The sequence below is a fragment of the Neofelis nebulosa genome, chromosome 3 (assembly GCF_028018385.1).
Source record: "Neofelis nebulosa isolate mNeoNeb1 chromosome 3, mNeoNeb1.pri, whole genome shotgun sequence".
NCBI classification, from domain to species: Eukaryota; Metazoa; Chordata; class Mammalia; order Carnivora; family Felidae; genus Neofelis; species Neofelis nebulosa.
In genome coordinates, this window is record NC_080784.1 from 167778199 (window position 1) to 167793493 (window position 15295).

The following is a 15295-nucleotide window of genomic DNA, read 5'->3' on the forward strand; positions in this document are numbered from 1 at the left end:
TGAGGATGTGGATTTATGTGCGGTCCTCATCACAGGGCATATGGTGCACTTAGTACATATTAGTTACTCTCTCTCATACTTCTCTGACAGGAGATTTATTTTGTTCCGACTTGATTTCCTTGATTTTCAGTTGCTTTTTCAAGAAAACATATATTGTTCTGTTGTGTAATTCCAGGCACTCTGCTAAGTCCTTTATGCTCATTATCTCATTTAGTGCCCATACTAATCTTGGGTGTTTCCATGTCATGTTGAGTCAGCCTGACTGGGCAGGAAGTACCTGCTGAGGCTGAGCAACAGACCAAAGTTCTTTAACTTTCCCTGGCACCAATAATATCAATATTTCAGGAACTATTTCATTGATAATAAAAGTAAAATCACTTATTTTTATCATCTTTTTTCTGTGGTCTTAGAGAACACCTAGAACAGAAAATACTGACCCATCACTTGTGCATCTGATGAAGGTATAATAGTATCTTAATACAGATTCTGCAGCCAAGGTTCTAACCACTAGGTCTGCCACTGATTTGCTGACAAACCATCAGTGAGTTGCTTCTGCTCTTTTCCTCATGTGTTACAACAGGATACATGGTTGCACCTACTTCACAGAGTTGCTATGAGGATTAAACAAATTAATGTGGATAAAGCACTTGAAGGAATGCCTATCACACAATGCATTTTATTTAAATGTTGATTATTATAAGTCTACCCTGCCACCTACCTCATTTGAGACCACAACTTGATACTATAATTAAAGCTTCTCTGTAGTTTATGTTTATTGTGATTGTCTGATAAGCTTTGGGTGCTTTTTGGGTTCAACACAAACTGGTAGCCACTGTCTCACTTGTCCCCAAATAATGGAAATCGCCAGTGGTGCGGAGAAGGATAACATTGATCACAGCTGTAGCCACCCAACATTTCCTACAGATTTCTTGATAACGCAGACACTGTAAGGGAATTAAGTAGCATGTAGTAAGGATAAGATGTGCCATCTTGTGTAATCTTCACAATGGCTCGGCAAGGTAGGTGTTATTAATTTTTCATGGAGAAGCGAAATAACTCAAAGAAATCAAGAAACTTGTATAAAGTCACCTACTTATAAGTGATGGACCCAGGACAGTTTCTGTCTAACTTTGAGAACTCTGCCATTTCTACTCTGTCATTCTGTCTTCACAGGAAGTATGATGTGGGCACTTGTGGAGTATTCCAGAGCTACTGAGTGAGATTGTATGGATGTGTGCTGAAGATAATTTGTGGGTAGCTTTTTCCATTTGAACTGTGACATTTGCCTGTCTTGAGCTTATGTGCCGAGATGTTGGTTTTGATTGACCAGGGAAATTATGCACAATAATGAAGTCTTGAAATGTCTAAGATGTGTCAGAATGGTAGTTATTAAGTTGTTCATTGAGGCACTGAGATGGTATTTTCTTAAGGAAGTTAAGTTTAAAGTGTTTGGGGGATCATTGGCAATCTATTTCATATGAGATTCAAGTAAAAAATTCATTCTGGATTAATATTTTTTCCCCTAATTTTCATTTCCCTCTTCATTCAGGGAGAGAATTTGCTGGGTCAGAGATATCACTAGAAATCATGCAAAAACAGACTCCCCCTTCAAAAAAATTAATTAGTGTAACTATGAGAAGCAAAGTGTGCTACATTCTCTCCAAAGGCCTTCTATCTGCAAAGTTGCATGCCTTTAAGTCTTCTAATTATTCCAGTATAGTAAAATGTTAAACCAGAGTAAATGCCAGCTGGCATGTCTAAATCATTACTAGTTCATTTTCTTGGAGTGGCCAGCCAAAAATTTACTCTTGTGCACAGTCTTAGCCCACTCTTCCACGTCCTCTCCCAGCTCCCGGGCCAGCCAATATGGTACATATTCAGCATTATAAAAGCAGGTACTGGCATCAATACTTGAATGTGTCAAAAAAAATCCTGTGGTTGTTGAAGTGTTTTGAGGGTAGATGCCAGCAAAGCCATTTAGAGCAGATGCGATGTCTTCCTAGATGCAGAGGCAGCATGGCTTCTTCTCCAAAGGGTTGGCTTCTGTTTGCAATTCTTTTAGTATTTATTGAACCAAATGCTCTGTCTAAAAACAGCTGTAATAAGCACATTCCTGTCATGCTAGTGCTTTCTTTAAATTTGATCACCAGGCAGACAGAACTTTTTAATGTCTAAAGAAAAGGATGGCAACTTCAAACACTTAGCCAATTGTTTATGCAGGCTACCTTTCCTAACTTTGCCAATAGTCAGGAAAGATGAACCATAGTATCATATACCCTTCAAGGGCTAGTCTACAAACTTTAAAACTAAATTGACTCAAATCAGTGAAACAGGAATGGAAAGTGGCCACATATCCAGGATTTTTTGCATTTATGTCCCTAGCATAATTTAACATCTTCATGAAACTGGGGATTTACCCTCCTTAATGATCAGAAAGTAATTTTGGGGTTCATGGCTCAATAATTGCATTAATATCCTACTTACTTACATTAACAAAGGAATTTCTTTCTATGATAGCAGGAGAAGATGAAGACCATTACTTGAGGTCTGAGGGAGAAATTGTTCTAGTACAGGAAACAAATGTTCAAAGCAACATGGGAAATCCCAAATTGCTTATAGTTGGGTTCGACTTTTCCTTTTTTTGTTATCACATGCTGTGTGGAATTTTCTGAGTTCTGAGTAGTATTCTTATTTAGGCTGCACTGTTCATGTTTTATTCCCACGTGTTTTCAGCATAGTTTTTAGTAGGGGAAGTAAGGAAGTTGTAGAACATTTTTGAATTCTTAATAGACCATTAAACTTAAATTTTTATGAATAAGAAGAAAAACTTGGATTTATTATCAAACTATGTAGCTAAAATTTATAAAATTAATTTACATTTCATGGGCAGCATAGGAAAGCTGCCATTTTTTCTGAGATTCAAAATGGAGGCCTAAAAGTTCTAAGGTCTCTTTCTGAAATGAAGTCCAATAAATTCCCAATACTCCATTTTCTAGCTATTTTCATATCTCCTTATTTCACCAAGCATACATTTTAAAATCTGTTTTAGACAAATAAAACTCTAAAAAAAAATCACCATTATTTTTTTTAAAAGGGAATACAACCAAATCCTCAAATTTCTTTCTCTGTATGGAATATTTTTAAAAGATCTATAGTTTATATACTGTAAGTAGCTTTAATTTTTTTATGTTCCAAAATTGACAATTAAGAGAGGACTAGAGAAAAACATGGGTTGGTGAGGAGGTGAAAAAATGAGTTTTTATTTCTTATGCATTGGTCATGTATCCAGCACTATGTGAGGTATGGTCTGTCCTGAAGAAATGTTAGACATTTATGCCCTCAAGGAGGCTACACTAAATCAAGTTGTAGAAACAGGCTTACATACATGGAATAATTAGGGAACAAGGAAGAATATAATTAAATGCTGAGTTGAGGAGACAATATAATTTCTCCCTAAGCTCAAATATTATCATTCCTTTACTGCATGGGGCTCACTTTTTCTTCCGTTTGACATGTATTATTTGGCTTTCAACTAAGGATTGACATGGATTGGAATATATAGTTTAGGTGTCTCCATCATCATCATCATCATCATCGTCATCATCATCATCATCACTATCTTCCTCCTCCTCATCCCCCGACATCTGGGTGTATCAATTCATGAGCTATCCTGAGCATTATATAGAATGAGTTTAAATGGATATAGTAAATTCTCACAGAAATTTCCAAGCTTGACTAGATAACATAGATTAAATATACAGATAGACAAAGATGCAGAAAGAATCAACTGTTAGCATCTTTAAATAATGCATTTCTCTATAGTTCTCGTGGCAAGTGGAATTTTTATACTGAGAATGGGGACTACCCTTTTTTTTAGGTTGAGGAGAAGGCTTCCCTGGAAATGATATGCTTTGGAAGCCTGTTGATGAAAGAGAAGTACTTCTATTCCTGTTGCAAAGATTTTCCTGCCTACCACGAACTGATGCATGGTAGATGTCCAATATTTAAAACAAAATTATTCTAGAAATCAATTTTTTCAGAAATCTACATGTACTGCCTTTTATAAATTAAGCTCTTTCACAACTAGATTATTATTATTTTATTATTATCTTAATTCAATAGGTAATATTCACTTAAGGATTATAAATATCTATAATTCATGCTTTTTCTGGTAATGGTTCTCAATAGCAATGGGCCATACCTATCCCAGAAATTTTGATGGTCCAAATTACAATGCTATCAACTTCTCACTTCTGGTTGAGAATAAGCACTTCAATAAGTCACACATCCTGTTAGATGGATGTGTTGACTTTCTCAGGTATGTAGGCTCAGATACTAATACCAATCCAATATATGACAGGTGCCTTATATATTTGTAATCTTTATAGCAAACCCAATAGGTAAGTATCAAATGAAGCCCAGTGAGTTTTCCTTACTTAATCCAGGTGGCACTGAGCCAATGATTAATATAGAGGCAGGATTTTAATTATATCTGTGTCTTACTCAAAAACCTGTGCTGGAGAGCCTGGGTGGCTTAGTCGTTTAACCATCCGACTTTGGCTCAGGTCATGATCTCACCGTTCGTGAGTTCAAGCCCCACATCGGGCTCTGTGCTGACAGCTCAGAGCCTGGAGCCTGCTTCAGATTCTGTGTCTCCCTCTCTCTGCCCCTTCCCTGCCCACGCTCTGTCTCTCAAAAAATAAACAAACATTTAAAAAATTAAAAAAAAAAAAAACCTGTGCTAATTTCACTGACCCGCTAGGATTCAAATCTTTCACTAAAGATGGTTTGGTTTGAGATATTGAAAAATTTGTAACCCCTACCCCACCAAATCCCTAGGTTTGTTGGTTTGTTGGTTTGTTTTCATAGAAGTAATGGTAAAGTATTTTGTCTCTTTGCTCTTTTGCTTTTGAAGGAATAACCACAGTCCTCACCATGACCACACTGAGCATCAGTGCCCGGCATTCTTTGCCCAAAGTGTCCTATGCTACTGCCATGGATTGGTTTATAGCTGTCTGCTTTGCTTTCGTATTTTCCGCACTTATTGAGTTTGCTGCTGTCAATTATTTTACCAATATTCAAATGGAAAAAGCCAAAAGGAAGTCATCAAAAGCCCCCCAGGAGATCCCGGCTGCTCCAGTGCTGAGAGAAAAGCATCCTGAAACACCTCTACAGGTATTTGACTTAATCTCCTTCAGTTTAAGATTTCAACTCTTTGGGCAGATTTGCATTGCCAGGGGAAAAACTGAGAATTTGAAAATCCCAATAACAATTTGTGAGTTATTTAAAGTCTGGAAAAATATAAAAGGATAATTGTAAATTTCAACTTTAACACGGTCATTAATGGCCTAAAAATTAAACAGATTTGGACGAGCTAGATTTACGTGGAGCTAGTTGTTTGTAACTTGCTGCCAGAATTAAAAGATTTTTGACAGGCAAAATCTTAGGTATACTCTTAAGAGGAACCTATGGATATCTTTGAGTAGGTTGACAAAGCATTTTGGTAGAGTTCATTGAACAAAATAAAGCAGCGGTTCTTAACATGATCCCACATTAGCACTATCCCGTGGGGCTGGATGGGGCCTGTGCCCTTGTATTAAATGAGAAAATGAGACCGATAAACAAAACACCCATAGTTGTAGTCGATGAACGCCAAAGACTGAGAATTCTTATCCTAAGGGAACAGACCTAAAAGGATGTAAAAACCTAAGAGCTACTGTAATTTACATTGAGCACATTAGTGATTCTGCAATAAAAAATTAAACCACAAGTAATGGTTTAAAACTCTTTTGCCCAAATCACAGTATATATAATGATCGACTTTATTGTGTGTAGATAATAACTTATTCCCTGTATTTGTTAAATCATTCATTAATTCCTTCATTTTCTAACTCCAACAAATACACATTCATTGCCAACCACGTGACAGACTCTGTTTTGGTCTGAGAATCAACAGTGTATGTAACCCCTCTCCTAAACAAATATCCCGCTCTATGGAGCTTACATTTAAGTATGTAGAATGAGGAGAGGGAGACAGATGTTTTAAAATCATCTGCATAAATAGGGGCACCTGGGTGGCTCAGTTGGTTAAGCATCAGACTTCCGCCTAGGTCACGATCTCTCTCAGTTCTCTTGCGGTCCATGAGTTCGAGCCCCGCCTCCAGGCTCTGTGCTGACAGCTCAGAGCCTAGAGCCTGTTTCGGATTCTGCCTCCCTCTCCCCCTGCCCTTCCCCCGCTCACTCTTTGTCCTTCTCTGTCTCTCAAAAATGAATAAATGTTAAAACTTTAAAAAACATGCGCATGTTAGATGCCGACAGTGCTGTGATAGTGCAGAAGCACCTAAGAGGAAGGAAGCGCGGCCGCATTGTGAGAGGGCTGGGGTGCCATTCAGAATACAAGTGGTCGGGGGAAGCCTTCTGCGGGAAGGTGCGTGGCCGGGGGGGGGGGGGGGGGGGGGGGGGGGGCATGCAGGTGGTTGGGGAAGTCCTCCGCGGACATGGCGGTAGAACAAATCAGGTTCCATGCTCGCTCCAGCAGGGATTAACTGGTGAAGTGTCAACAACCTATAGCTCCTATGAGCTCCAGGCACTGGTTCTCTAAGAATAACACGTGAGCACGTAGGAAAATTATTGCCCTTTCCATTAAGTCCATTTGAATTGACTTAATTTACATTTTCCTCTAGAATAAACCATTTCGCAAGATTTTCAAAATCATTAGAATGGATTTTGTACACTGTTTTCAGTTAAAAAAACTGACTATCTGCCGTTTTAGCCCTTTCCCATTACCCATGGGTAGATTTATGCCCTCTCTGACTTTTATTGTGATTTTAGTTGTTTTGCTCTCTTGTAGGCCTTGGTAGAAAAATTCTATTTACTATTTCTTTCAAAAAAAAAGTTAAGTCTTGGATGTTTGTTTATGTATGTATGTATTCATTTATTTAACTGTTTCTGTGTTCTAATTGTTGATTCATGATTTATTTTATTGCCATCTTTTTGTAGGTTAATTGTGTTACTCTTTTCTAGTTTTTTGGTTAATTCTTAGTAATTTGTTTTCACTGTTTCTTCTTTAATAATAGTTTCTTTTATTGCAATGAGCTATATTGCATACACCCTTATCCATAGTTAATAACTTTTGATATATATTACCATAATTATTTGCAAAATATTCTACAATTACACGATTGTTTTTCTCTATGATATTTGGAAGATAAAATTTCCAAAGTGGAATTGGTTTATTTATTTAGCTCCACTGCCCATTTCTAGTTGTATCACATTGTGTTCAGAAATGTTACCTGTATAAATGTAAATGTTATCATACTTCCATTGTGTTCTGTATTATGTTAAAAACTTATAAATGTTTGATGGCAATTTGAAAGAAGTTGATTTTTAGTTATTAAATCAATTTTACTTAAAATATTATTATTTCATTTGTCTAACAAATCACCTCTTGTCTTCTTGATTTTTCAAATACCAAGAAAGACGCAAGAAATTATCCCACTAATATGAGCCTGTGTCAATTTTTTTTTTTTTGCATTTTAACTTTTTTTGTTTTATACACTTTGATACCCTGATATTCAACATGTAAAGATTCATATCTGCTCTATTTTCATATCCGTATATATATTTAATTGTAAAGTAACCTTTTTTTGGTCCCATGTAATACCTTTTCCCTTGAATTCTATTTGGTCTGATTTTTATATTTTTTGAATTCTTTCTTAATATTAGCTTTTGTTGTATATCTTTCTCACTAAATTTCTTAGTGTTTATTTTTTCATGTACTTTGGAAGCTATATATATCTTTATATCACTAGTGGTTAATTTTAAGTATTGAAACAGGATATTTCTACTAATGATTTTCTAATAATGTTGAAAGCGTAAATCATTCTGACTCTCCCATGTAGCTGCTAACTTCCCCCAACCCCAGGATTGCTCAAGTCCAGAGATTCTGGATTTGGAGACATATTTTATATACATATTTTTTCTCTTTGTGATGAGTTGGCATAGTTCTTTTCATTTTTGCAAAGTGAACTTGCCCTAGTGCTATAATGGAACGTTATCAACACTTAAAAGTACCACTTAATCAGAATCAAGTTATTTTGCAGAATTTCCAAAGGTGGGAAGAGAACCAATAATCTTCTATTTGTTCCCTTAAATATATCACTTGGTTGGAGTAGTTGCCATTGTCAGTAAATGCTTGGTTGAGCACATGTAATTGGCTAAGTCCACTCTGATTCAGTAACTCCTCTTGGCAGGCTGGGCCACAACCTGTGTGCAAATGACATACCCAGAGTCAAGAATTCATAGTATTTAAAGGTTGGGAAGGAAATCTGGTCAAAATACGCATCGTAGGCTTCCGGTCCTCTACAATATGTGGTTGTTTGTGTATGATAACCCATATCTCCACAGCAGTTTACTTGACGAATATCTGTGTTCCGAAGACAGTGATTAATGGGTTAGCCCATCCTCCTAACTCCAGATTGCTGCCAGAGCATAGCTGACGTTACAGTGTCAGTTGTCATTGAATGGCTTTAGTATCAAGTTCAACTTTGAAGGTTGAAAACACATTAAAATTGAGAGAAGGAGAGTGTGAGGAACAGAGAGAGAGAGAGAGAGAGAGAGAGAGAGAGGGAGAAGAAAATTTAGGAGGAGAAAGAATATCTTAAGAGTAACATTTTAAAATATGTTAATGGAAGGAAATATTCTAAAAATATGTAAGGTTTGGAGTTTCAGTAGAAATTCTAATCAGACAGCTGAAATTTGCTTATTCAAATATGTATTCCAGCTTGTGTGACTGTTTACTTATTTGAATGAAGCTGCCTTTGTTTAAAATATGCTTAAACCCCTTATTTGGAATTGCCCTCAGAGACTACATGACATTTGGTAATTCTGTCTTTGGGTAGGGTCACTAGTGGTTTGATTCATTGTCACTATATGTGTCCTATGGCCAGTTAATGGCCTAGCAGAGGTGTATGGTGACCACTTCTATTCTTTGGGAATTGGAAAGCGTATGGTTTATGGAATATTCATGAAGCAAGGAGAAAAGGCCGATTGGCAGAATCCAAGGGCAGCTATGGGCAGCTTGAATATGTCTTTGGGCATCTCAAGAGGCAAAGCAGCTGTTATGCTTCTCTTACCTTAATTCTGCCTTTGATTCTGTCCTTCCAGTATTTGAGTTGATCTTCACTGTTGTGGTTGTACCCTTTCACATCCTCACTACTTCTTAGAGTATCTACTCTCTTACTGATGCAGGTGATTTGGATTAATAGGATGGTTTAGAGAATAACTATAAAAGGAGAAGATTTCTCAAAAACATATTTTAAAAACTCATTTGAAAATATATCCTGTAGTCCTTGTTCAGTTAGAAAGTATGCATTTATATGTGGTATCTTGTGAAAAAAATCCAATGATATAATGACAAAAATTACTTTGGCTTTTAAATTGTGTCGGGTACTATGTGATAGGCTTTACATGTGTTACTTCATTTCAAGATCATGATAACTATTTTACAAATGAAGAAATTGAGGCTTGCAATTGTTAGATGATGTAGTCAAGAAATGGTAAACCAGGGGCACCTGGGTGGCGCAGTCGGTTAAGCGTCCGACTTCAGCCAGGTCACGATCTCGCGGTCCGTGAGTTGGAGCCCCGCGTCAGGCTCTGGGCTGATGGCTCGGAGCCTGGAGCTTGTTTCCGATTCTGTGTCTCCCTCTCTCTTTCTGCCCCTCCCCCGTTCATGCTCTGTCTCTCTCTGTCCCAAAAATAAATAAAAAACGTTGAAAAAAAAAATTTTAAATGGTAAAAAATTTTAAATGGTAAACCAATATTTAGGTTAATTCAGCTGTATCTGAATGTAAAACTTGTTCTCTTTTATTAAAACTCTGTTTTGTACTATTTAATTTATGATATACTTATGAATAATAGTCATTAGAATGTATATATTATACGCATGCATAAAATGATCAGCCCAATAATCTTTTGTTCATATTTCTATGAATAAATAACAATAGCAAAATATTCTGAATGCTTTTTACATGTCAGTGACAAGAACTTTTACAGACATTGTATACATAACTTAATTTAAAAAACTTACAAGATGTGTCCTGTTGTAATCCATGTTTTACCAATAAGGAAATTGATAGAGATCAAGCGATCTTCCCCAAATCATTTATCTGGTAGGTTGCAGGGCTGGGCCAACAAAACCCATACTTTTAAGCCTAAAGCTTTAACGATGGATTAGAAATGTTGAGAGACAGAAATGGAGGATGAGATGGTGGTGGCATCATTCACTAGAACAGAGAAGAGCAGTGAACCACATTTAATGAAGAAGCTAAATTAGTTCAAGTTTAGATAGTGGCAATTCTGTAGCAGGGCATTGTCTCCCTTCACATGATAATGATTTCTGTTTTCAGACTGCAGCATACCTTTCCATTCCCATCTACTCAATTTCTTTGTCTGTTTCCTTTTCACCATAACTATTCTTCATGGACTTTTCATAGATTCTTACAAGGATATTTTTAAAATATGTTTTTTAATTTATTTATTTTGAGAAAGCAAGAGCGAGGGAGGGAGGGGCAGAGAGAGAGAGAGGGAGAATCCCATGCAGGCTCTGTGCTGTCAGGGCAGCTCTGCTGGACTGATGGGGCTCGATCCCACGAGCCAGGAGATCTTGACCCGAGATGAGGCCAATACCCAGATGTTTAACTGACTGAGCCACCCAAGCGCCCCTTTTACAGAGATATTTACAAAATTAAAGAGCTATTTGCTCTATTTAGAGTCTTTAATAAAAAGATGATATAAAAAATAAATAAATAATTGAAGGTTCCTCTTGAATTCAGTAACTCAAGTGCACTCATGAGAATCTCCTTTTTTACTACCCATTGTTCAAAGTCAAACTCAAGCCATATTTCCCATGTATGTGTCTCATTCTGACTGAGCTCAGGAATCTCAAGGACATGGTCTCAAGGATCCACATTTACAAACTGGGGGTGATAAGAGAACCTACTGAAAAGGCTTATCATGAGGGTTTAATAACATCATACATGTAAAGTACATAGTGCAAGATTAATGCCCAGTAAATAATTGTGCGATTATTATTATCCTTTATTTCTTGAACCATCTTCAACATTTAAAATATATACCACAACATTTATCTTTTATAATATCCTAAAGTATTTTGCATTACTAAATTGTTTCATATGTGATTGCTGTATTTACCTAGTTTAGATGGCTAGCTCCTTAATAACATTGATTGTGGCTTTATTCTATTTTCTCACACAGCACAGTGCATGGTGTTTAGAAATTACAGTTTATTGACGGATTATAAGGAGTCAACTATAGGAATCAGACAATGGGAAATGTGGTGCCTCTGAAATTATATATTTATCAACCATGTCCAAAAACATTTGTATTTTATGTAACGTTCTTTCTCGTCAGAGTAAATGTGAACATCAAACAGATGTTAGTAGTGAGCTAGAGCCTGGTCACTGTGAGCAGCTATAACAACTGATATTCAGTCTTAGCATTCTGAGATGCACTTGTCAACAGTGGAACTTACCTAGTGGGCAGCAATAGAGACCTGAGGAGGACACTTTGAAAAAAAAAAATAAAACAAAACAAAAAGCTCAGTAAATCTACAAGTGCCACTGTGCATTAAGAGGAAAGCATTGGGGCGCCTGGGTGGCTCAGTCAGTTACACACCTGACTTCGGCTGAGGTCATGATCTCACGGTTTGTGGGTTTGAGCCCCGCGTCGGACTCTGCGCTGACAGCTCAGAGTCTGGAGCCTGCTTCGGATTATTATGTCTCCCTCTCTCTCTGCCCCTCCCCCACTTGCGCTCTCTCTCTCTCTCTCTCTCTCTCTCTCTCTCTCAAAACTAAATAGAGCATTTAAAAATTAAAAAAAGAGGAAAGCATTATTTGTTGTCCTTTGGTCAATTTAGTCATACCACTTACACACATGTCAATGACTGTTAGCAACATCAGTGTTAAATACAATGATTTCCTAGTGATTGGTAATACACAAGCATCATTTCATTGCAACAGGGTGTACAAACTAGGTCAGTTTCAGATTTTCGTTTTAATCATTCTCGAAACTCCACTTAAAAATGCTGTTCTTTAAATAGTTTAAGCTAACATGCAAGAAACTTTCATTTTTCCATTTGTCCATATTTCTTTCATTTCTTAACTTAGTTTAAAATTCCCTTGGCAGTTTGCAAAAGGACATGAAGCACTGCTGTCAGTTCACTTGACATTTACGTATGTTCGTGACACTAGTTTAATGACATTCTTTAAATCATATATAAATTGTACCTCCCCAAGCCCATACCTTGTTCAGTACAGGATGTTCTGTAGTTAGTAATTCTTTTTAGGCAATGAGTCATTGCTTAATCACACAATTACTAAACTGTATGATTTATGTCAAGAATAACAGAATTTTGTCTCATTCCCAGCCGTATTTTTTATCTTTTTGTATTATTACGTGTCTTGTGCAGCTTCATGAGAAATTGTCTTGTTGCTAATCCTTGAAAACAAATCTAGTCATTTAACAAGCATTTACCAAACAACTGCTATGCACAGTCACCATGCAGAGCACACAGGATTCAAAGGCAAAACCTAGGAGTGTTGTCTAGTGAAGGGGAGAGGCTGTTAGTCTTGTGAGTTAGTAGCATAGTTAGTACATAGAAGTGTCATCTGAGTCCTGGTTTTAGATTAATACAAGCAAACTGTTAGTAGTGGGAACTTACTCTCAAATCTTCGCTGCTACCTTAGATCTATCTGCTGAAATACCAATCTCTATATTCAGTTACATATTGGGAACCTATTATATTTATGAACATATTTATGAAATACCTATTAAGTGTCAGTATGCTAGGAATACTGTACTCACTCCCTTCATAGATATGAGAATAGTAGTGAAGGTCAACATTCAATGATTAATTTCAAATAATTAAATAACGATTAATGTACAAAATGCTGTGAAAGAGAAGCAGAGAGGGTAATAAGTTATCTCAGAGAGAATTAAGCTGAGACTTCACATTATTTTTTTGAAATGCAAAACGTGGCAAGTTAAGGGACATCATTCAAAATGACAAATGGAGGAGAAGCAATCAGTTTTAGTAGCTCATTGAAACCATAATGTGCATATTTTGGTGACTATTGATAATAATCACATGGGTAGAAAAATGCCAACATTAGCAGCATGATTAAAAATTTAGTCTGTTTATTTCTACAGAGTGGGAAATGCCATAATTTTAATGCTGTATTAGGAAGGCTAGATATATTAGCTGTATTAGTGTTTAAGGAAAGAGTAAGGTGTCTTATAAACATAGTATAATACAGTGTAGGGTGTGTGTGTGTGTGTGTGTGTGTGTGTGTGTGTGTGTCTATGTGTGTGGTATAGATATAGATTAATAGTAAATCCATTTTTTTTATTTTCATGTATTCTATGTTTACAAATATGGCAAAGGAAGAAGCTGTGAAGTGTATTTATATATTACATGGAATTTGGGGAGGTAGCATGTCATTACTATGATGATCATCATTTTTTTATTGTCTACAATGTACTATATAGATATGTACATATATGTATATATTTATATATATCCCATATATGTGTGTGTATATGTGTATAATACATAGGGCTAGTTACTTTACATATGCTATCTCTAATTTCTACAATGAGCCCCAGGCTGAATTGTCATGTTGTTATACACATAATTTTATGGTTGAGGAAAATGAGCCTTGGTGAAGTGTTTTTGGACACTTTCAGATGCATGGTGCTGCCTCTCAGTAGAGAAAACAAGGAGGCATAAAGGGATTTTGTCTCTACTCTCAGGTCTCCAATGGAGCTTTAATAACACAACGCAGTATTTGGGTTTGCACTTCTCTGTTAGATGAACAAGTTAGGCAAGGTAATGTCTAAATTTCCTTCTAATTGAAAAATCTGTGCTACTACAGACTCATTCACTCTCTATAATCAATGCCAGCTTGCTTTATACTCTTCAACATGTGCTTACTTCGGTAAAAAATGATTAGAAGGAGGATGAGTCTTTTTGGGTTCACTGAGTCAGATGCAATTAAATATTCAAGTTATTTTATGCTCACCTATATAGCAAAAACCATACTATTCCAGTGGCAATAAAAGCATCAACGGATGTGACCAAGTGCCAGAGAGTATTTTAAGCATTTTACATGTATTAACTCATATAATTGTCACAGCAGTCCTGTCTGATCTTCATCCTACCTGACAGATGAGGAAATTGAAGCGCTGAGAGGCCTGAGTGATTTGCTCAAATTCATACCGCTTGTAAGTAACCAGGCCAGGGTTTAAGCCCAGGTAGCCTGGCTCCAAAGGGTAGGTTTACAAGTGGGAATGAAGGCTGCACTTACAACCCACCACCAGCACTACTGACCCTCTGCTCTGCCTACCGCCCCATACTCATCCCCCGCCCCATTTCCTGCTTTCCTGAGGGCTGTATTCATGTTCACATTGTTCAAAGGGTAAGCCGTACTTTGAAACTCTGTCCCGATTATAACAAGCCCTATCCCTTAGCTAGTAGTTTAGTTTACATAGAAGCCAAAATCACAGAAAAGTAGGCACACTCTCCAAATACCCAAGTTTGCATAAAATACATAAAAATTTTGTCAAGGCTAAAAATGACAGATTGATTTAGTGCAGTCATGTCGACAAACTATAGAGCAGTCCCTAGTTTTACCACTTTTTGACATTTTAAACAGTTAAAAACATTCAAAAGTATGACTGTTATTTTTTATTTGAAATAACCTGTCTTACACGTTTATATCTTCAATTAACAATGTTTACTTAGAATATACGTTCAGAAGAATCATTCTAAAGGTTGTAGAGAAAATTTTAAAGGAGTTCAAAAGAGACCTTTTTGCCCTAAATGAATTAATACTATTTCAGGTGGCAGAGTACAGTGATATAAATAATCAAGAGGAGCAAATATTCTGTAGGGATCAGGGCATGTTTTAAGAAGCATCCTGAACTTTGGGAGGGCATGGTGGGAGAACTCAGCCTACCAGTGAGGTGTATTTTACTGGTGGCCAGCAGATGCAGGAGAATAGCAAGGAAATGAGCTAGCTCATTACTATAAATATCATTAGTTTTGTTTGTGATATTTATGGACTAGCCTAAGGATCATTCTGGAATTGCTGTATGATTAATAAACTACTCCTATATTCCTGGAATTTTTATGACTTCTCCATTTACTCCATTATTCCTCAAGCACATCTGGAACAAACTTGCTAAGTACCTAGCAAATACCTGAGTAATACTTATT

The 15295-nt window shown here is 36.6% G+C and overlaps 1 protein-coding gene across 1 annotated transcript in view; it reads left to right on the top strand.

Moving 5' to 3' along the window:
- The window catches only part of GABRA4 (gamma-aminobutyric acid type A receptor subunit alpha4), a 74050-nt gene that overhangs the window by 23486 nt on the left and 35269 nt on the right, over positions 1-15295 (top strand). The window contains exon 8 of the mRNA XM_058722691.1: positions 4916-5175. Coding sequence (XP_058578674.1) covers positions 4916-5175 — 260 coding nt within the window. The remainder of the gene's footprint in view (positions 1-4915; positions 5176-15295) is intronic.